This window comes from Puma concolor, chromosome E1 (assembly GCF_028749965.1).
Source record: "Puma concolor isolate L17-30 chromosome E1, mPumCon1.1.hap2, whole genome shotgun sequence".
NCBI classification, from domain to species: Eukaryota; Metazoa; Chordata; class Mammalia; order Carnivora; family Felidae; genus Puma; species Puma concolor.
The window spans coordinates 21,618,211-21,641,147 of record NC_141680.1 but is presented as its reverse complement, the minus strand read 5'-3'; the positions used below and the strand labels follow the sequence as shown (position 1 = coordinate 21,641,147).

The 22,937-nt window shown below is 51.9% G+C and overlaps 1 protein-coding gene across 2 annotated transcripts in view; it reads left to right on the top strand.

Annotated features, from left to right (window-relative positions):
* The window catches only part of ASIC2 (acid sensing ion channel subunit 2), a 1,013,600-nt gene that overhangs the window by 909,621 nt on the left and 81,042 nt on the right, over window positions 1-22,937 (top strand). For both annotated transcript variants that reach the window (XM_086686618.1, XM_086686616.1), the window contains exon 2: window positions 17,309-17,459. In XM_086686618.1, coding sequence (XP_086542744.1) covers window positions 17,309-17,459 — 151 coding nt within the window. The remainder of the gene's footprint in view (window positions 1-17,308; window positions 17,460-22,937) is intronic.

The following is a 22,937-nucleotide window of genomic DNA, read 5'->3' as shown; positions in this document are numbered from 1 at the left end:
GGGTCCCAGCGTCCAGCCCAGCTCTCCATAAAGGGCACTGATTTTAAGTGAAATGAACTCCCCTGGTCAGTATGTTCTTGGGAGATACCTTTTCCTGCCTCCGGATCTGGCCCCGTTTCCTCGGAGTCTCTTCTCAAATTTTTTTCCCTCCCTGCTGTGCATCTGGCTTTAATTCCCTTCCCGGGTCCCTTCCCTTGGGTGGTTACCGCTTATGTTCTAAAACGCACCATTAGGCTTCTGATGTATGGTGCGTGTGGTGGGTGGCCGTGCTGGTGCTCTGAGCCTTGCCGAGAAATGAAGAGGCGACTGCCATCTGCCGGGAGCACCACCTGCTGCCAGTGGCTGCCAGCCGGCCTCTTGGGGCTCTGTGGGCCCAGCTGGAGGAGGGTGGGCTGGTCCTCCATCGCCGTGGGTCCTCCAGGGACACAAGTCCCAGAGCGGGCAGGCCTGGCTGAGGCACCTGTCCCCACATATAGCTCAAGCACCTATTTGTTTACTTGGCGTCATGTATGAGACACGCACTGTATACCAGGAGCTGAGATAGAGAGCTAAAGATGCCTCTCCTATCTATGGGGTTCCCTATGACCCCAGGCCCGGTCAGAACTGGCCAGAGTCTGGAATGGGGTCACAGCTGCAGCTGAGTGGTCTGGGGACCATGTGAGCTGCCAAAGGGAGACTGTCCTAGGCAGCATGGACACACAGCCGTCCAGCACCGTGCGCCTTTACAAGAGATGGGGATAAGCTAGAGTGTAGAAAGCCCCAGCATTACTCCAGGAAATCGCTGGGGATCCCTTGAGAATCCTGGAATTTTATCAATGGAAGGATCCTTGTAGATTTTTTCCCCTATCTTTTAAGCCAAGCTGACCCGTTCAGACACCGTCCCCTCTTTAGCCATCCCTAAATTGTGTCCCTTCGGTGGTGGCTGGTGTCTGAGATCGACCTTCAAGTCCTAGTTCCTCCTCCCCATTGGCACCTGCCTTGACTTAGGCTCATCTCCCCCTCACACGCAGTAACAACCGTAATGTGCATGGCTGTCTATACTAACTTAATTCTCACAACTACCCTAGGAGATGGGTCCTATATTCCATTTTCCAGACAAGAAAACTGAGGCTGATAGCAGTTGAGTGCCTTGGTGGAGTCACATAGCTAGTAGCAATGGCATATGGATCTGTGACTCCAAAAATTCACGTTGTCACTGATTCAGACTACTTTGCAAACCCGTGAGTCCTTGCCATGACTTCGACCATCCCCCCGTTCCATCCACTCACCTCCCAGCAGGTGCAGGGGCCTTTCCAGACACCTCGGGTACCTGCCCTGCCTGCACCCCAGCATCTCCCACCATCCGGAGTGAGGCTCTCTGGTGCTGGTTCCTGGCTCTGAAGATTCTAGCTCTCTTTCAGACCCTCAGCCAGCTTCCCTCCCTCAGGAGGCAAAGGGTGAGGATCTTGACCAAGACTGTCTGACCCAGTCTCCTGCTCTTGTCAACATACTCCAACATCCCAGGTTCTTGCGGGGTGAGGGTGTTGAGAGGATGCCCGTGGTGTTTGCATAAAAACTTCTAGTGACAGGAAGCCCACTGTCTCCCAACATAGCCCATTCAATCCATCTTTGTTTAACAGTTAACACACATCTGGGCGCCTGGGTGGCTCAGTCAGTTAAGCGTCGACTCTTAATTTCGGCTCACGCTATGCTCTCTCAGTTGGAGAGTTTGAGCCCCACATTGGACTCTGCACTGGTGGCACGGAGCCTGCTTGGGATTCTCTCTCTCCCTCTCTCTATGCCCCTCCCCTGCTTTCGTTCTCTCTCTCTCTCTCTCTCTCTCTCTCCCCCCTCAAAGTAAATAAACTTGAAAAAATAATTAACATATATCTATTTTTATTACAAAAACGTTCACACATAGACAAAGTAAACAGAAGAATATAATGAACCCCATGTGCCGCCATCCAGATTGAACCATATTAACGTTTTGATGTTCTTATTTCCTCTCTACCTCTGCTCCCCTCCATCCCTCATTTAAGGATGATAATGATGATAAGGATGATTTAACATTTCCTTTCTGTTATCAAGTGTGTGCACGTTGAAATGCACGTGTCTTACCTGTATTGCTTCGACAAATGGATACACTTGTGTAACTATGTCTTTGTGATAGAGATTTATGTCCATTTCTGCATAAAGATTATTGTTGGGCTTTTTAATTAAGTTCTTCCCTACGACCAGCTGAAACCCTAGAACTATTCCCCACAGGGGTAGGGAATAATACTCCCTCCTCCAAATGGTATCCCTTCAAATATTTGCAGATAGCAGCTGTGGTCCTCCTTAAGTATGTTCTTTTTCATTCTAAATATCCCCAGTTCCTGCAGCCATTTCTTTGTTTTTGGAGAACGGGGGCCTGGCTGCCTAAGACACTGTGAAAAGGAGACCTGGTCTCCTCCTCACCAAATCTCTCCCCGGGGCCCGTTCGACCTGGAGCCATTGGTAGGCAGAGGTTTGCTGTGGGAGGTCCTGCCCACCTGCTAAATTTTCCACTCGGAAGAGGCCGGGTTCCTGAGACGGGGCCATACAGCTATGCTCACTTGGTGCGGGCTTGGGACAGCAAAGTTGTGTGCGAATATATCTTTCCTTATGAAACCGATGGCAGCGTTGTTTCTTTTAGTCTTTCTCTTTTAATCATTCACTCGACAAACTTCTATGGAGTACCTATGAGAAGTGGGGCTCTGCATAGAGCCCTGGGAGAAACAAGGAAGACACGGCCCCACAGTGCGGGGATGGAGAACAGAAAGACAAATAATGGATGTGTTTATTTTGGCATCCGTCCAGCACGTGTTGGTTTCCTTCCAAAGCCCCTGGAACTGAGGCCGATTCAGGGACTATGGCAGCATGACGGACGCCCACCCTTGCAGGACTGAGCCCCTCGCCCACCCAGCGACTGGCGTACTGGCAGCAGACAGCTCTCGAGTCCAGAAATTCCCTCTCTGGGAACTGTCCTCTAGTGCAGAGAGGTACCCTACCCAGGGTTCTGTCCCCTCCCCGGGAGGGGCCCAAACCCAGTGAGCGTGGGATAGCTGTCCCCTTGTCTCCATTCAAAACAACCCTGAAGGGCCACTCTAGCTCCACGTGCGTCGGGGGACTTCTCCTGGCTCCTTCGCTCCCTTATGGGGGTGGTATGTGCATGCACGTCTCGAGAACGCTGGCTCACGTGATGCACCTCCTGCATGCAAGTCTCTGTCTCCTGCCAGCTCCCCAGTGAACCCAGCCAACGGGTTTGCAGCCATGGAAGGGTTTAATCCTCCTTCCGGAAGGAGTCTGCCTTCCGGAAAGATCCCGTGGCCACTATGTGGAAAATGAACGAGGGAAAGGAGTGGGGGCAGGGGGCCACCGTGCAGGAGGCTGCGGCAGGTAACCGGAAGAGATGAGCAGCACTGTTTTGGCACACGGCTGACGCTAGGGGGTGAGGGGAGGAAATTAGCCAGAAGGATGTTCTCAAGGCAGGAGCTACAAGACTTAAACCTGCAGAGAGGGGCGCCTGGGTGGCGCAGTCGGTTAAGCGTCCGACTTCAGCTCAGGTCACGATCTCGCGGTCCGTGAGTTCGAGCCCCGCGTCGGGCTCTGGGCTGATGGCTCAGAGCCTGGAGCCTGTTTCCGATTCTGTGTCTCCCTCTCTCTCTGCCCCTCCCCTGTTCATGCTCTGTCTCTCTCTGTCCCAAAAAAAAAAAAAAAAAAAAAAACGTTGAAAAAAAAACAAAAAACCTGCAGAGAGCTGCTAACCTGCCCCTCATGTCTCCAGTGTTTGGGGAACAGGGCTGTGGAACTTCAGCTGACCTTTGGGGACACAGCAAGGACTCATAACATGACTCGGCGACACCGCCGGGCCACCCTGCAGAGCCTCAAGCCGTCCCTCCGCCATGCCTAAGAAGCAGCTGGCACTCACCAGGTTTCACGCAGTGGCTTGCCTTCAGTCTCATTTATATTCCGGCAAGTTGCAACACGGAAATCATAGGTTTTGCTCCATTGCTGAGAAATATTAGCATGTACTTTTGGTGACTGTGTCATAGTGGGATACGCAAAGGCTTCTTCATCCAATAGATGGGGCGGAGACCCTGCTCTGCCCCTGCCTTGCTGCATGAGTGGTTTAGGCTCTTGTGGATCCTCTTGCTTCTTCCCTAACAATGAGAGCAATGAAAGCAGGGTTGCCGGGAGGTTTGGATTGGGATCATGACAGAAGCGCATCAAGGTAGCAGGTATTCAGTCTCAATTATCCCTCTAGGGAAGATCTGCGCCTATCATCGGGAACCTCCCAAAGGCTCACCAAACAAATGCTCACCGCCCTAAGACCCCAGGAGAACAGTTGACAGGGCTGGAGACACAACAAGGCCTAAGGAACTGACATTTCATCCTGCCCACAGTTCTTGAGAACTGACTCTGGGTCGGCACACCCATCATCTCATTTGGTGCCCGTGGCATCTCTGTGAGGCAGGTGTGGCCAGCCCATTTGACACATGGGGAAGCAGGGTCACGGAACCGGAAGCTGGAAGTGCCTGGACTTCGTCACCATCTAACCCTGAGAGGCACTAATATCCCCATTCTGCAGATGAGGAACCAGAAGCTCAGAGAAAATAAGCAACTGGCCCAAGGTCCACCCGCGGATGTGTCCTAGTAAATAGCCCGTGTGTGATCTTCCACTAATCCTGCATGCATTTCCCTGCTCCATGATGCCTCTAAAGTCACTCACCCCCTCTAAGCCTCAGGTTCCTCATCTGAGAATGGGACAACAGTGTCCATTTTGCAAGCCGCTTTCATCACCAATGTCTCCACCCATCTTCATCTGGCTGTGTCTGGAGCAGGGCACCTGGGGTGCAAAATTTAAGGAGGTGCTCACTCTCAGGTGGGTGGGACTTCAGCCCCAGGAAGGGAGTGCCTCCTTAAGTGCTGTGCCCTAGACACCTCATCTGCCCCATCCCAGTCCAGGCCCTGCTTTGGAGGTGAGGAGATGAGGTGGGGCTGGGGAGTGAGGCAGCCTGTAGGGCATGCTGATGTACAAGCAGGAGCTAAACAGAGGCCCTGGTGAAAATGCACACAGATCAACAGGGATGACGGGCTGGAACAAATCCTACACGAGTGGACTTTGCTTCATGTAACTGTCCCTCCAGAGCTGCATTCTGTAAATTGATCGGTGGCGGTCTTACAGCCGCTCTGTCTCCCTGACGATCTGAAGCTGTTTTATCTCCATTTCTACCCGGATAGCTCATGAACTACCTGAAGGTGGTGTCCACCTCTAATTTATCTTCGTATTCCCAGGACCTAGCAGCATATTCGACATGTAATAGTTGCTCATCGGCTATCCAATGAAATGCCTCGTTTCCCGTTTTGAAAGCCCCTAATCTCTCAGGTCCTTTGATACTTGATCAGAAGTCCAGGAACTGTGGTGCACCAAAAATCGCGGTCTCCTAGGGGGTCTGGTCTACCCATCTGAGACAGGGGGAGGCTCAAAACTATTAGTGCCATTTAAAAAGCCAGGAAATGCCAGAAATGGGATTTGATTCCAAAGCCTATGCACGCTCTATCCTGGTACCAAAGCCAAGTCGAAGCAACACCTCGCAGTGTGCCGTCCCACCTCTGCCTCTGTCACCATCTAGAGCCCCTTCTACCCTAACTCCCCGAAACTGTGCCCCTCGCATTGCCCAAACCTTCCCCCACTTTCAAGAATTGCCCCTTGTTACAGAAACCCTGGCACCACCGGTAGACGTTGCGTTCTTTCGGCACAAACAAGGACGGCAAACAGAATTCGTCTCTTCCTTACTCATCGAATGGACTCATAGTGGCAACCAGCATTGCTGGGTTGGGGGAAAAAATAAAAAGAGTGCCCGGCCCAGAGAGAAAGAGTGCTGTGGCCAATCAGTGGGACCTATGAAGGAGAGTGGCGCCATGCACACTCTTTGTCTGCCAGCCAGTCTGCATTCCACATGTCAGGAAAGCAATCTGATTGAACTACCGGAAACCCTCCGCATTTCTGAATCTCTGATGGTTTTGAACGTGCTTTGCTACTAAAATGACGTGCTACCCAACCTTCTAAGACCAGCCCTTGGGAAGAGTAGAAGACAATGACGTTCTCTGAGCACTTCCTAGAAATACGTTTTTTGTTTTTTTTTTTAAATTTTTTTTTTCAACGTTTATTTATTTTTGGGACAGAGAGAGACAGAGCATGAACGGGGAAGGAGCAGAGAGAGAGGGAGACACGGAATCGGAAACAGGCTCCAGGCTCTGAGCCATCAGCCCAGAGCCTGACGCGGGGCTCGAACTCACGGACCGCGAGATCGTGACCTGGCTGAAGTCGGACGCTTAACCGACTGCGCCACCCAGGCGCCCCTAGAAATACGTTTTTAATGAGAAGGCGTGAAATCGGTAGGAATGGAGTATGAGGATTTCAGTGCCGTGTGGGTAGTTACCGATTTGACCTTTTCTTGATCAGCTTTTAGAGTCAGCCCACCTTGGGATTATTTTCAGCCCTGGCATTCATTGGAACGTCCGCTTTTCCTGTGCACACATCATAAACCGTCATTTGGTTTTTACTGACGCATTGTTTTCCATGCAGCCCTGTAGAATAACGTGAAATTAATCAGGAGCACAGCAGAGCACATTTCTGATTCCCTCCTCTCCCTTCCTCATCCCTCACCTGCTAAAAAAAAAAAGCAATTCCCAACAGGTGGGCAATGAGGCAGGTGCACAGAGTGACTCATGTCTTATCTCAGGGTTGGTCATCCAGGTATAAGACACACTCACAGTGGGAGGTGAAGCCCACCCGAGCCCCGGGAATAGGTGTGGTGGGAGGGTGAGGGAAAGGTGAAGTTCAAGGGAGCAGAAATATCCAGCAAGACTATTACAAACTTCTTATACAAGAATAGCCAAGGAATGCTCCAGAAGAGATCTGGCAAAGCCACAGGGCAAGCCAAGCAAGTAACATATTCCCATAAGTCCAGCAGGCAGGATCAAGCAAGCAACTGTAAAAAGAACTTGGATCGGGGACCGTGAACCCAGGTACATCCATCATCTTGTGAGTAATCCGAACATAGACTAGGAGGTGCCCCACTCCCCACAACAGCCAGATGTGGCAGGACTCGGGGCCGCATCCCAGTGCATCTGGGCTGCTGTGCCTTGAACACATGCTGCCCCCAGTCTGCCTGGATGCTGGCACAGACTGGGGCAGCAGGAATCAGGTCAGTAGGGTCAGCAGAAGAAAATCGTAACAGGGCTATGGATGGTTTGTGACTGCATTTTCTCCTCCCCTTTTTCTGGGCTTCTTTCCTCCTTAAAGGCAGGGGACCCCTCCTGGGTCCTGCTCCCCATATCTGGTGACAGAGAAAGGGATCCTCTTCCCAGTCAGACTTGACTCACCGGAAATGTGTTCTTTTTATTTATCCACTTGCTTTGGCCCTGTGACTTTAGGTTTGGCTTGGTGACCTGTTGGCATTGGGCAGATTAGAGAGCCAGGCTGGAGGGCGGCTGGGGTGGGGAGGTGGGTGGGGGCGGGGGGAGCTCTGGGACTGACACAGCATCCTTGGGCAGAACCAGGTGCCAAACGCCTCTCAGTCACCCCATCTTTGTCTTAATAATTATCTGCTATCTGACCACTAAGCTCCATTAGTCATTGTGCACAGTGTCTGGCACATAGTAGGTGTTCAGCCAGGATAATCTGACTCCAAAGTCCGTGTCTTCCACAAACCCTGCCCACCTTTTAGCAGAAACCACAGTCGTCCAGGGTGTTAGGTTCCAAAAGAGGAAGAGAGCTGGAAAGACGGGCAGGTAGGCGGGGCTCAGCCAGGCAGCCAGAGGCCTGGACTGGTACCTCTGGCCTTCTGGATCGCATCAGCATGGCCCTTCTTAGACCAGGAGCCAGGCCCAGGGGTTCGTCTCAACCTGCTAAATACCCTGGCGTCTAGAGAGAATTCTGCAACAGGCACCCAGAGCCCCCTCGCGCACAGCCTCCCAGGCAGCTGCCTTCTGTGCGTTCCTACAGCACCCGGCACCACCCAGGATCGTCTGCAGGGCCACCCTCTGGGCCGGGCAGTTCCTAAAACGTTGACTCATTTCTGTGTCCCCAACGCCTGAGGCGGCGCCTAGAACACGGGAGGTGTTCTGTAGATGTTCGCTAAGTGAATGAACGGGCGAGCTGTGACCGTGGCCCCAGATGGAACATCTCAGATTCAATTCCCACGTCAAAATAACAGCTCTGTCCTTCCCCTGCTCCTGCAGGGCCTTGGGCATGATGCAAACCACAAACAGAACTGCTCCCCCGCCTGGGCTGAGGGTTTTTTTCCACACAAAGCACTCTCAGACCCATTATAGTCCTTTTGATCTTTACAATTCTACTGAAAGGTACTCCTGCCAGCATCTCCTAGATGAAGGATCAAAAGCCAACGAGATGAAATGACAGAGGCAACATTGGAAGCTCCGGTTGCCTGGTTCCCAAGTGCACGCTGGACTTTTCTCTTTCACCCAGACATCTCCCAGAGTGCCTACTATGTGCCGGCCGTGGAGGCAGGCGCTGGGGATCCAGAGATGAGATGCCACGGCCCTTACTGCCCGCAGGAGGCAGACAGTGAGACCTCAGCAGACACAGCAGCCAACCTGTTGCCGAAGCCCGTTTGAAACTTCCGTCAAGTCAGGCCCCGGGCCCCCCACCAGCCAAGCCGCAGCCCGACTTGAAAGGCGTCGGTCTGGCTCCCCACGTCCCACTTCATAACCTCAGGTGGAGCCCCGTGTGGGATTCTCGCGTGAGCTGTCAGGAGGGATTCAGCAGCAGAGGTCTGGCATTTCCGACGACGCTCCAGGTGAATAACCGGAGCTCCTTCCAGTTGCCCTGTGTCTCCATGAGTCATCCTCCACGAGCACACTTGCTCACAAAACATCTGAATCGGAGGAGAACACTCAGCCACCCACCCCTCCCCTTCGTGCTGTTTTCTCAGCTGACAGGCTTGCAGCTGCTCGATGCTCTTTCCTTCTGCATGGGGCTCACACATCCCCTCCTGCACGGTATCTAAAGCTTTATGGACAGTTTCCCGCTGGACAAGGCCCCGGCTGCACTCAGGCTTGGAGAGAGGAGGCAGGAGGGCCTCTCAGTGAAACGCGCATGGGAAAGGTCACATCCCAGCAGATGGGTGCAGGGGCGTGGAGGAAGGGGTCACATCACCGTCTCATACATTCTAATAATGTCAAAAGGACTTCTGACAACCTTTGAGCATAAAACAAAAGGTCAGGTGAACCACTCTTTAACTATAGGACCTTGGACAAGATATTTAGCCTCTCGGAGCCTCAGTTTTCCTGTCGGCACCCTGGGAGGGATAACGCCTACATCAATGGGCTCCGTGAACTTTAAAGGATAGAAGGGTCACTAAGCGATCGGCACAGCGCTCGACTCAATGTTCAGTGATTGTCCGCTCTTCCCTTTCCCCCCAGGAGGGAGCCTCCACAGAGAAAGATATTAACAATGTCCTAAAAGAGATGGTGACCCCCTAGTTGGGAAGAGGTGACAAGTGGTTGCAAAGAGACCACGTCCCCCTCGCTCCCTCACTTCCAGGAATAGCACCTACCACGTGGAGGTGCTGTCACGGGTATTGGCTGAAATTGCCTTTCTAAATCTCCTTGGAGGGAAAACACAGTCGTGCGGCAGTCGTTGGGATGCAAGAGCTAGTCGAGAGTTCCTGTCGCAGGCACAGATGAATGAGCAGACAGACATTTTAACAAGATCCGGTCCTTGCCTTCAAAGAGCCGACCGTCTCAGGCAGCCTCCTTATGCATCCGTCCCTCTGCTGTATTTCATTTTCAAACACGTTAATTGCAATTTCAGGAAACAAAACGCCGATTCATTTTTGCATGCTGGAAACCTGGTAACCCATTTGACAGACTTCCTCACTTCCCAATTGTGCAAAATGCGTTTGAGGAGTTTGAAAGAGGAAAACCAAACAAGACTACACGGTTGGCTTTAATGTGCGTGTTGTGTTGAAAACAGCCTAATGAGAAATTTCAGTAACTCGTTGAAAGGAAAAGTCAGGCAACCGAGGGCGGGGAAAGGCTGGATGTTAGACGCACTTTGGAGCTGTACAGTTTCATTTCCTTCAAGTGTAATAAGCAAGAAGAGACAAGAAACTAACTGCCTAGGAGAAGCCCTAAAGGTCAGGATTAATGAATGGACTAGAAGGTTTGAAGCTTGCAGGCTTAGTTGTGAGCTGGTGAGTGGATATTTCAACAATCCTTAAGGGAGCTTATACATAATTTATTTTCTTAAGTAGGTACATGCTGGAGAAGTGTTGTTTGCACTATTAATTGAACCAGAAAACTGTGTCTTCACGGGTATCGGCCGTTCCTAACCTTCCCCAGAAAGGGCTCCACTTTGCATTTCCCGGACTCCGTAAGGCAGGGGCCCCTGCCAGGTCACTCTGAGCCTGGATGCCAGCAGCAGTTGCCAATCTTTCTCTTATTCCTGGACGCAACGCCCTGAGAAGAGAATCCTGGCCATTATCTCTAGCCCCTGGCGTTAGAGGAAGAGCAAAGGCCCAGGCCATCAAGCCCAGGTCAGAGCTCACCTCTGTTCCCAAACTACTGCAGGCAGGCCCCTTGCCCTCCGTGGACCTTGGGCTCACATGTGAAAAAGAGAAGTTTGGATGAGATGCCTGCGCTTTTCCACGATGCCTCTGACTCTGAGACGTACCTCCCCTACTACCGGATGGGAGAACCCTGCGTTAGCAAGCCACCGATCTCAGTTGGCCAGGAGCAGAGCAGTTTGGGAGAGGGGTGAGGGTATGCGCTGTACCTATGAGGGACGGGGGACAAAGAGTGTCGGCTTTGGAACTAGGCAAAAATGGATTTTGTCCTGGGTTCTCCGCTGACCGGCTCTGCGACCTGGCTCAGCCCCTCTGGGCCTCGGATTGGTGAAAATGGCCACCTCACGGGGCTGCTGCAAACGTTAGTAATGGCAAATGTAAAGTGAATGGCACTCCAGGGAAGGTACCAACTTCAGAGCTACTCCAAGAGCTCTGGGAAGGCAGTGAGACCCTCTCCCCGTTCCCACCTCCATGTCCCTCTCATTTAGAACGTGCCAGCTTCAGATTGGTGGTGTCTTGCCACTATGCCAGTAACTCGTTACAATTCGGTTGGAATTCACATGCAGATTTTCGAAGTGGGTTGTAGGCATGGGAAGCATCTCCCTCTCCTACAAAACTCCATGGCCCCAGTAATCTCATCAGCTGCCCAGGGCTTCAGCAACAGGCTTGGCATTATTAAGGAATAAGCAATCAGTAGCACACAGCGTTTTTCTTCTCCTCTACCTACTTTGAGATAAGCTTGGTATGGTAGGGCCATACGCGGAGAGGACAGGAACCCCCAACCCCCCATTCTTCAATTCATTGTTGACTCTCTACCCGGAACCCAAATGACTAATCTCTCTTCTGCTGAAAAGGAAAAACGTAGTGGCTCCCCCCTAGTGTGGACTCATAACTAGTGAAGATGTCTATTATGTAATCCTGCGAACCAATCCACTTATATTCTCTCACTTAGGCCCTCCAACCACATGGCAAGATTATCTTGCAGGGGTCACCTGGGAGGTCACTTGAGTGTCCGACCTGGGCTCAGGCCATGATCTCACGGTTCGTGAGTTCAAATCCCGCCTCGGGCTCTCTGCTGTCGCCGTGGAGCCTGCTTCAGATCCTCTGTTCCCTTCTCTCTCTGCCCTTCCCCCGCTTACGCTCTTTCTCTCAAAAATAAATAAACGTTTTTAAAAAGAGATTATCTTGCTGGGTTCGTAGATGAGGAAATGCATTGGGAACAGAAAATGCTGTGTTGGGGGCCACGGATTTGACAAATAAACAGGGATCTGTCTTGATGGCATCCTGTCTGGTCCCAAAGCCCAGGCTTCCTTCCTCCTGACTTCCTTGGTGATAAAGCCTCACCTGCGAATCCCAGCTCTAGCACCCACCTCCCCAGCAGCCTGAGTCTCCTCAACTATAGAATAGGGATGTGATCACAAGATGCCTCCCCATCAGGAGAGCTAGACCATGATCAGGAAAGAGAGAATACCTATGGACACGCCAAGCAGGGACCTATACAGAGGACAGGCTCAGGAACTGTTAGTTTCCTTCCCTTCGTGGGGCCACTGAGAAAGATGACGCTGTACGTAAGCTGTCTACACCATAATGCGCCGTGCCAATGTTAGCAATGACGGTGCCGGGCACGGGGTTCATTTTTATCTCAGGAACCCCCCTCCCTCCTAGAGAGCCAGGTGTGAAATGTGCACCTCTAACTCGTACAACCCAATCCGACTGAGTGCAATCCTAGACTCTTAGCAACCCAGCAGATCCAGTCCGGCCATCCGCGATGGGGCCGTCGGCACTTACCGGAGAGCAGAGGGATGCCTGGGAGAATGGTGGGTCCGAAGAAGCAGCGAGCTGGGCCTGACAGTCTGGACTTCAATAAATTATATTTTCTGGCTGGGGACGACAAGACCTAAATCTGAAACGTGTGTTACACTTACGCATCGTTATGCCCCGGAAGGGGGAAGGAGAGCAGCACCTTGTCCCAAGTTTGTAGCAAAAATTGTGTGGTGTGTAAATAGCTCTGAGGCCTTTGATGTGGAGCAGAGAGGAAAAGAATCCTCTCAGAAACACCAGGCAGGAGCCGAGGCCTCGGCAGCACAGGCAGGGAGGCTGACAGAGGCGTGCAGCCAGCGTGAGCCTCGCTGCCTCTGAGCCCCTTCTCCTGCCCCCACAAAGGTAGACTGTCTTAGTCCCTAGAGGATTATTTCCTCTAATACTTTCATGCAGCAGCAAGAAAAACTGCTTAGGGACAATTAAGTGGGAAGCCGAGACGGCCTCAGCAGGCAAAGGGAGGGGAGGGAGGGGGGGGGATACGCGGTCAGGCCCAGCTCCAGCCAGAGTCAGCAAGGCTGGCCGGCCCCGAAGGCCACCTCCCAGGGGAGGGCAAGGGGGTATGGGTTGGTAGTACCTTAGCCCCTTCATTCGTTCATCCAGACGGACCCAGTCCCTGCCCTCTGAGAGCTTACAGTCTGGCGGAAGATGTGCCCAACGGACGATCACGTGAACAACCATCTAGTTGCACACTCTGATACGCACTGTAAAGGAAGAAACAGGAGGTATGAGGTCGTAAGATAGGATGTCCCAACTGAAATGGAAGCCGGGAGCAGGGGTGGTGGGTGCTCAAGCGAGGCCTCTGGGGAAGCAATCACAGGAAGGTAGACGGAGGGTATTCGAAGAACATGGTAGGTGGAGGAAACAGCCTGTGGAAGGGGCCTACGGGGGGAAGAGCTTATTGTACGTTCCAGGAACTAAAGAGGCCGGTGTGCTCGAAGCACGTGAGAGAAGGGAGGACTAGAGACGGGGCTGAACCATACAGGGCCCCGTGACGATTTGGGGACTTATCCTAAGTGCACCAGGAAGATGCAGAAGGGGGTTAGGCCTCTTTTTTTTCTTTAGGTTTATTTATTTACTTTTTAGAGAGAGAGAGAGAGGGCAGCAGAAGGGCAGAGAGAGAGGGAGAAAGAGACGATCCCAAGCAGGCTCTGAACTGTCAGCACAGAGGCCTATGCGGGGCTCAAACCCACAAACTGTGAGATCATGACCTGAGCCGAAGTCAGATGCTTAACCAACTGAGCCGCCCAGGTGCCCCAGGCCTCTTTATGGTGATCCTGACTTGAGAAAGAACCTGGCCATCTCTCAGACATGGAGTGGTCACCCACCAGCGTCCCGCCTCTCTGGTCACCACCACGCTGACCACACTTCCCTGCAGGAGCCACCACCTGGGCCTAGGACAAGTACCAGGCCCGGCAAGGGGACAGCCACGGATGGGGAGTGAGTCTCTATCACAAAGATCTGTCTGCTCCCTCCTCTACATGGGAAGACCTTAATGCATGAGGCTTCCATGGTGCCAGCCCAGTGCCCGCCGCAGATCAGGCACTCTTGTCAATGATCAGCTGAAGGTAGCAATCCCTTAGAGCCTCCCTCTCCTGTTGTAAGTGGAGAAGCTGAGGGAGACTGGAGTAAAGGAAGTGCAGACTGAACCAGGAGTCTGGTCCCAAACAGACACGGCCTCACTGCGCAGCCTCAGGCAAATTGCTTCCTCTCTCCCAGGTCTGCGTCTCCTCCCCTGTGAAGTAAGTTGGGTGGGCGAGATGGTCTGTAAGGCCCCTCGGAGTTCTCGTGCCTTGTCATCACCCTCGGGAGCTCACGGAGGGTCCATGCCCTTTATCAACAGCCCCCACCCAGCGCATCTGGGATCTCAGACACTGGGCCGGGATCACCGTCGACTCTAGGAGGAGGCATCACATTCTAACCTCAGCCCAATATTCTGGAGTCCAAGTTCCAAGTGGAGGTGGGGTGGGGGGTGGGGTGGTTGGAATTTGCAGTAATTTGGTGCGAAGATGAAATGTACTTTTCCTTACAAATCTCCTTAGATAGATAAGCAATTAATAGTATAATTAATTTTGGACGCAACAAGCATATTTAGTGGATCTACAGAGAAAAACTCTATTAGAGCACCCAGAAGTCACTCCAGATGTGTTCAACCCCTTGCAAAAGATGCACCAACTATAAAATTCTCTCATCCGTTCATTGCAGTGGTCCCCGAGAACATGTCTCCAGGGGACAAATTCGTTAGCCAAGTGCAGTTGCTCTACATGATAAAGCTCAGGGTTTATTTTATTTTATTTTTTTAAAAATCCAGTTCCAGTTGTTCTCCCCCACCATGAAGCAGAAGGGTTTGGCTGTCCTGAAATAGCGCAGCTAGTCAGGGACTCAGAGACATTTTGGATGGTGACGAAAATGTGGTCTCTGGAAGCCGGGCTTGTACTTCTCGGCAATCCTCCTAATTCTTGCACATAGTAGGAGCGCATGCATGTGACTATTGACTGGCTGATGGAAAAAGCAAGGCAGAGAAACAGTATATGGCTCAGAAAGGTCCCAGGGACCAAGACCCAGGAGAGCACATCCAGAAAGAGCATGTGTTAAGACACTCATGGGTTTGTGTCTCAGCGTCGCTATTTATTTGCTGTGTGACTTAGACGAGTCACTTAACATCCCTGGGCCTTGGTATCCTCCTCTGCACAATGGGAGCAGCAATGCCCACAGAGTCATGGCTTCAAGAGTTAAATGAGATAACACAGATGAGTGACTAACAGTGTGTCCGGCACACTGTAGAGGCCTCTCTTCCTTCCTTTCATCAGGCCTTCAAGATCTGCATGAGAAAGGCAGCTTCCAGCACCCACCCCTGCTATTTACCTGCCCCCCCCCCCCCCCCCCACTGAAGGATGGGAAACCAAAGAGCTGCCTCTTGGCCTCCATGCTGCAGGAGGGGACAGTGCAGTGGAGCATGGCCAAGGAGGGGCCTGGGCCCAAACCTCAGTGGCCACAGAGACCCAGTGCAGTTGGCCTGGCTCCCTTCCAGCCAGTTTTGCCAGATATAATTTGGCTTCAGCTCGAGGTTCCAAAGCAGTTATGTAAGCATAATAACCCATAGCATTTGTAGAAAGCTTTTAGAGTTTTCAAAGCACGTTTGCATGTATTACCTCGGCTGATCCTCTCAGGAACCTTGAGGGGTAGCTAAAGAAAGGACAAGCACTACCATTTTATAGATGGAGAAGTTGAGGCCTGGAGGGCTTACTTGGTTCACCCATAGTCACATGACTAATAATCCCATTCTATAGATGGAGAAGTTGAGGCCTGGAGGGCTTACTTGGTTCACCCATAGTCACATGACTAATAAGTGGCAACATCAAACTTGGACAAAGATCTCTGCATCCCTTGCCCCGGGCCTTTCCCACTCCATCACACCACGTCTTTGTAATCACGTAATCCGTCAAGCCAAAGCGGTACAAACACCTACTGTGTGCCAGACAATTTGTTAAGCCCTTGGATTCAGAAGTGAATGGCAGAGTCAAGTTCAGAAGTTCAGAAGAGATATAAGACCAACTATTTGGGGCATGTGATAAGCTGCCGTGGTGAAGGAGCGAGGGGAACAGTGAAAAGGGGAGTAGCCCAACTTGGTCCAGGGGCTCAGAAAGGCTTCTGGAGGAGGAGACACATCAATCCAGTCTTGGACAACTGTTAGAGGCTATCCAGGCAGGAAGAGGGGTGAGAGGAGTTACAGGCAGCAGAAGCAGCAAATAGAAAGCCACCAGTGTAGGAACCAGCAGGGCACATCCAGTGGTGCTGTAAGTCATCTGATCTGGCTCCATCCACCCACTCACTCACTCATTCATTCATTCATTCATTCATATATATCTGGAACACCCCCCATGTGAGGTGCCGTACTAAGCACTGGAGATAGACACCTCAGCTAACAAGCAGGTGTAGTCCCCAAATGCACGGAGCTCCCCTGCTCATGGATTTCCATGGACACAGATGGGAAGCTGTAGGATGGGGTAGGCAGAGGGCATCACAGAAGGCTGGGTATGGAGGGCCTGGCTTTCAGCCTATGGGAGCTGGGGAGCCCCGATGGATTGTAAGCCTAGGATTAACAAGATGAGGCTTGCATTTCAGAAAGAATGAGTCACAGTGAACTTGGAGAATGGACTGGAGAAGGTGGTCTGGAATCCAGGGGCCCAGCTAAGAAATGGCAGCAGCTCAAGCAAACAATGGCTGGGTCCTAAGTTATGGCAATGCAGTAGGGAGAAGGCAAAGTGCAAGCTGGACGTAGAGACAGCCTTGCCCAGGCCCTGCTGGCTAACTGGACAAGGGGGTGAAGAAGAGGAAGAGTGGACAGCCACCCTGAGGGTCTGGCTTGAGCCTCTCGGCACATGGCGATGCTATTCCCTGGGACATGAGGGCAGGGGACCCATCTGGTGGGGCAGAGAACCCGAGGAAGTTTGTTCCCCTGGGACTCGCTGAGTGTCAGAGGACCGTGGGTCCCCCTGAAGTCATGCTCCTCGGGCAGTGGGGTCAGTGTGTGTGGAGCCCAGGAGAGAGCCTGGGGCTGGAGATGCAGATTGGCTTACAGATATTCAACATTTGGAAGTGGACAGGACCATCCGGTGTCCCGGGGGGAGTAGTGCCCAGAGGGAGAAGAGACAAGATCCCATGGCAACAAACATCAAAGGGTATCCAGATTTGTTCTTGGATTTGTTCTTGGATGCCAGAATCCCACTTGGCAAAAGTCAGACCATTAGCCACAGTGAGGAATCATCGGTCCCCAAGAGGGCTTGACCATGACGGGCTGTGGGGACTCTGGCCTGATGTTGCACTTCTCGGGTCTCACCCATCTCTAGTCTGAAGTCACTCACGTGCTTCTCTCCCTTTCATCTCTCCCCCAGGTGTTTACAAAATATGGGAAGTGTTACATGTTTAACTCAGGCGAGGATGGCAAACCTCTGCTCACCACGGTCAAGGGCGGGACAGGCAACGGGCTGGAGATCATGCTGGACATTCAGCAAGATGAGTACCTGCCCATCTGGGGAGAGACAGGTGAGCTGGGCACAGGGACTCGGGTTGTGGGTGATGGCGGAGGGGTGCAGGACTCTGAAAGACTGGTTTGCTTCAGGTGGGCTATATTGAGGGACTACTGTCTATCGGGGAGCGGGGGGGTGACAACATACTAGCGAAGGGTAAAGATGTCCCTGCATGGACTGTGATGCTCTGGGTTTCCTCAGATTTCAGTAGGTGGGGGAGGGGCAGATGACAGGAACACTGGAAAAGGAAGGCAGGGAGGCTGAGGCAGGTGTTGGGAAGGAGGCATGGAGGAAGATATGATTGGGCAGGCAGGTGGCTTGATTTCAGGGAAGAGGAAGACATGAACACATGGGTCAGCCATCTTCCTCTTCCAGCCATCTTGACTATCCCAACCCAGCTGGGAGGCCCAGCAGAAAGGAGAGCAGGGTCCTCCCACTGGGGGAAGGTGGACGAGCTTGTAGGGTCGGAAAGCCAAAGGGCATGGACTCAGGGGCCTGACAACATGCTTGCATGAGCCCCTTGGGGGTGGGGGGTGAGCATGTGTACAGGCCCCAGAGCTATTTCATGTACATGTTTATTCATTTATGTATTCGGCAAACTATTCATTAGCCATGTATACGGTGTCGGGCTTCGCACAAAGGACATTAAGGTAAAAAAAAGACCAGGTCCTTGGTCACACAACCTTGAGGAGGAGACACACAATTACAGTCCAATGTGACACGAGTGTACCCATGCTACATAGACAGCATCCTCCCCCTGAGGGGAGGATGTTCAGGGAAAGCATCATATTCCCCTGGGCATTTGTACAGAGTCTTGGGGGCACATGGGTGTCTCTGTCAGTTGAGTGTCTGACTTTGGCTCAGGTCATGATCTTGCAGTTCGTGAGTTCGAACCCCGCATCGGGCTCTGTGCTAATGACTCAGAGCCTGGAGCCTGCCTCAGATTTTGCATCTCCCTCTCTCTCTGCCCCTCCTTGCCCAGCTCGTGTTCTGTCTCTCTGCCTCTCAGAAATAAATAAACATTAAAAAAATTATATATTTGAACAGAGTCTTGGGATTACTCTGAATTACACAGGTGGGTCCTCACAAGAGTGGCACAGGAAGGTCAGACAGAGAAGAAGGTGAGAGAAGCAGAGACTGGTGTGATGCAGCCAGTAAGTCTAAGGACACTGGCAGCTTCTAGAACTCTCCCAGATGAAGAGAGTGAAGAGGTGCCCACGAGTGGGACATGGCTGCAAACTAGGCCCAAAATAAGAGTAATGCTGTGTTCGGGGCATAACAAGGAGGAGCGGGCAGGGGTCAAGGATGGGCCTGGAGAAGGGCTCCATAGAAGGGAGGAGGAGAGAGAAGATTCCAGCAGGAAGGAGGCCCTGGGCCCTCAGATTGGAGCTGAGGTGGGTGGAGGCCAAGCAGCCCAGCCCCCACCTCTTGCCACCCTCACCGCATGATTCCGAAAGCCTGGGCCCCCGATCCTGAGGTCCGGCCCTCACCGTGCCTGGGGCCTTCTGGGCCTCTGAGGGCAGCCAGGGCTTCCTACCCTGGGGAGGACCCACCGCAGACTCCGAGCTGCCCCCACCACCACTCTCTCCCTCCCGTGTCTATCGCCCAAACGCCCTGTGGGGAGAGGTGAGCACAGCCACTTCCTTCACGGTGTGGTTGGCCCTGGCCCTCCCGCACTAGCAACTGAGAAGCAAAATGGCCCCCACATACGTCACCCCAGCAGTGCCTTCTGGTGGCTCACCTCAGGCTCCAGGTCATCTGCTGCTTGCCGAAGAGATGCTTACTCGGACCCATCCAATTTTCTAAACTCAGTACCCCTGCCCTCCAGCAAACAAAGGGAGGTCTGCGTTTGTGCCGAGCTCTGGCATCCCTGAGAGCTGACCAGCAGAGCCTAGCTTTCCAGAACATCCCTGAGACCAGCCTGTGTCCTGTGACCATGGGGATCTATAGACAACCCTGAGCCCTAGGAGCTGGGTCTTGATCCCCAGGAAGAGGTTCTGCCTTGCAGACACCAGAACGTATTTGTTTATCGAGCCACGTGTGGAAAAGGAGGGAAAGGGGGCAATAAAAATGAGTCCTGGAGACGTCACGCCCACAGCCTGACTAGAGGTTAGTTATGCCTTTGCACAATAATGTTGGATTTCCTGCCCTGTGACCTTGGTTTGGGAGCAAAAGCAAATGTATACACACAGGCATACACACACATGCACACACACTCACAATGCCAGGCACCTGTCACAGACATCTTCACACAGCACAGCCCCCCGTGGGGTCTGGCCTTGGGTCTGAGTGCTGGCTGCTGATAAAATGGGCTCCAATCACAGGGGGGTCCTACCCCAGGGAATCTGTGCTCTGTCTCCCAAAGCCATGGATGGAAAGAGCAGGAAAGCTCTGAGATCATGTATTCCAGCCAATCCCCTTGTGCCTTGGTGGAGGGAGAACTGAGGCCTGGCAGGAAGTGATGGATGTACTGGACATCATGTAGTAAATTCACGGCCCGGCCAGTGCTGCTCTGACCCAAGCCCCTTGACCACCAGTTAGCCCCGGTGGACCATAAACGTGATCGAGGACCTGCTGTGTGCCTAACACCGTGCAAGGCATGGTCGGGGATACACAAGACACCAGATGCCCTGCCTTTCAGGGGCTTATCCTCTCATTGAGCAGCCACCCTGGCACACAGAATGCACAAGAGGACAGCCTCACTCCTGCCGGCAGCTTGAGCTATGTCTTAGTGATCCACCGGCACTTCTCACTTAAACAACTGCCTCTGAGGCTGGGGAAGGAGGCTCATGAAGAAGGAGGGCATTAGAACAAGGGCAAGGGCTGGCAGAAACCGGTCAGAGGAGAGACTGATCGGTGCTGTCCCAAAGAATTTTCTGCAGCGGTGGAAATGCCCTCTAGCTGCACTGTCCAATGCCGTAGGCACAACTGAGCATTTGAGCATTTGAAATGTGGCTCGTGGGAGTGAGGAACCGGTGGCCTGAATCCTTACATCCAGGCTTCCTCGTTTCGGGCTGAGAAGTCATTGAGCAATGAGCACCTGTTGGAGACTCTGGTTGCCTCAAAGCCACTTGTTTCCTGGGCTGGTGAGGAGTGAGTCTCATGGAATTAGGAGTGAGGGTACACACCTGCTGAAGGATGAGGGATGGACTCTGGCAGGTGAGGGATGCTTGTCCATGGGGCCACCTGAGGAGGCATGGCCACACCTTGCTGCCTGGTCTTTGCTCCAAAGGAATGTGGGCAGGCCTAGTCCCACCATGGCCCTCAGGAGGGAGGCTGCCTGCTAGACGCCCCCAAGCCCTGTGGCCCCATAGATGCCATCTGGCTTCCTTGGCATTCTTACCTCCTCTTAATTCCCAAGTCTTTATCAGAGATATCTGAATGAGGATGGAGAAGAAAGGAACTGAAATATGGCTGTTGAGGGAGCAGCCGCAGACAACTTGATGACAGGCAGTGTAGTGGGACAGGAAAGCGATGCTAGAGAGACCAAATCCCCAGCTCTTCCTTTCTTTACTAGCTATGTGACTGAAGACGAGTGAATGGGCCTCAGTTTCCTCATTGGTAAAATAGAGATCGATAACACAGATAAACCCATGGACTTCACAGGATGGCTGAAGGAAGCACATGAGAGCTTTCCGCAAACTGTAGACAGTAGAAGAGTGATAATGATGACCATGGGGGGACTGCCAAACCGTCCCAGAACCAGAGCCTCTTCCAAATAGTCCCGCCAACCCTATAACGTGGGTGGGTCCTGAAGCAACTCAACATCTGGGAGTCTCATCTGCTCAAAGCAGAGCCTCTGCCACACCCTTGCCTTGCCACGTGGACAGCTTCATCTCTCGGAAATTTTAGGAAGTAGGGGCGCCTGGACGGCTCAGTCGGTTAAGTGTCCACCTCCTGATTTCAGTTCAGGTCGTGATCTCACAGTTTGTGAGTTGCAGCCCTGAGTCAGGCTTTGCACTGATAGCATGGAGCCTGCCTGGGATTCTCTCTGTCTCTCCCCTGCTCGCTCTCTCTCTCTCTCACTTTCTCTCTCTCTTTCTCTCTCAAGAGTGAATAATAAATTTTTTTTAAAAAAGAAATTTAAGGAAGCAGTGAGGGAACCATTCTTCTGGGTATAATTCTGGCTGACTGGAAGGCCCTTTGGTGTCTGACTGAATTTGAAAAAGGCACCCTCTTAGAGAGGACCCAGCCTTATGTGCTCATGCTTAGCGAATAGAGATGACTATGAAAATTATCAAAAGTGCCCTTTCCTCCAGGCTTATCATGCCCCCACACCAGGATGCCCTCTTGGCCAAACATTTTTCTGCAGGGCACCCTGGGAATATGCCACTTTAAAGCAGGCAGGCTTGGAGCACCTAGGTGGCTCAGTCGGTTGGCTGTCTGACTTCAGCTCAGGTCATGATCTCACGATTCATGGGTTTGAGCCCCGCATCAACCTCACTGCTGTCAGCACAGAGCCTGCTTCGGATCCTCTGTCGCCCCTCTCTCTCTGCCCATCCACCACTCATGCTCTTTCTCTATCAAAAATAAACGTTTTTATAGGAAAGAAGGAAAGAAAAGAAAAGAAAAGAAAAGAAAAGAAAAGAAAAGAAAAGAAAAGAAAAGAAAGAAAAGAAAAGAAGATCCATCACACATGGACCCTCTGGAATGTCAGGATTGGAGATATTACATGTCACAGAAAAACAAGGATCTGGGCACCCTGCTTACATGAAGTGAAATGCATTTATTCGTTGAAGAAATTCTTTAATATACTACATCATGAATCTCCAAGAAAGTAATATTGCACACAGCATTTATTTCCCAAATGCCTTTGACCATGGAAACCTTTTTCATGGAGGAACTCACAAAATAGAAAAGGGACAGAAAAATTGTCCTAGACCGTAGAAGTGCAGATTTCATGGCCAGCATTTTCTAAAGGAAATTAAATTGAAGGCAGGTGGGAGGTTGTTAAAAATGAAACTTGGTGTAGACGCCTCTGAGTAACTTCAAAGATAAAAGAAATAGGCAGTGGGTTATCTAGGTTGCACATGAGAGAAACCAAATTCAAACAAGCTTAGGCATAAAAGGAATTGTATTGCCCCCAGAATCCAAGGCAAGCTTCAACAACCAAACAGCAGGAGAACAAGAATGCAGCGTCAGAAACAACTGGAACCAAGAGCTAGGGCCCCCCTCCAGTCTCTCCTTCTCTCACCTCTCTTCTTTCTGAGTTGCTTTATTCTCTCTCACTACAGACAGGTCTTTTCCACACATATATTTTTTTTCACCCATGCCTGCTGATAGTTTTATATTTGACACATCCTATCACCAGCATGAGACCGTTCTGAGTCTCTCCCCAGGGTCCTATTAAAAAAAAAAAAAAAAAAAAAAAAAAAAAAAAAAACAAAAAAAAACAAGGAAGGGAATCATTGACCCATTGGTCATTTGGGTGCCCATGCCTGGACCAATCAGCAGTGGCCAGGAGAGGGAGTTAACAGAAGGGCCCAAGAGCCCC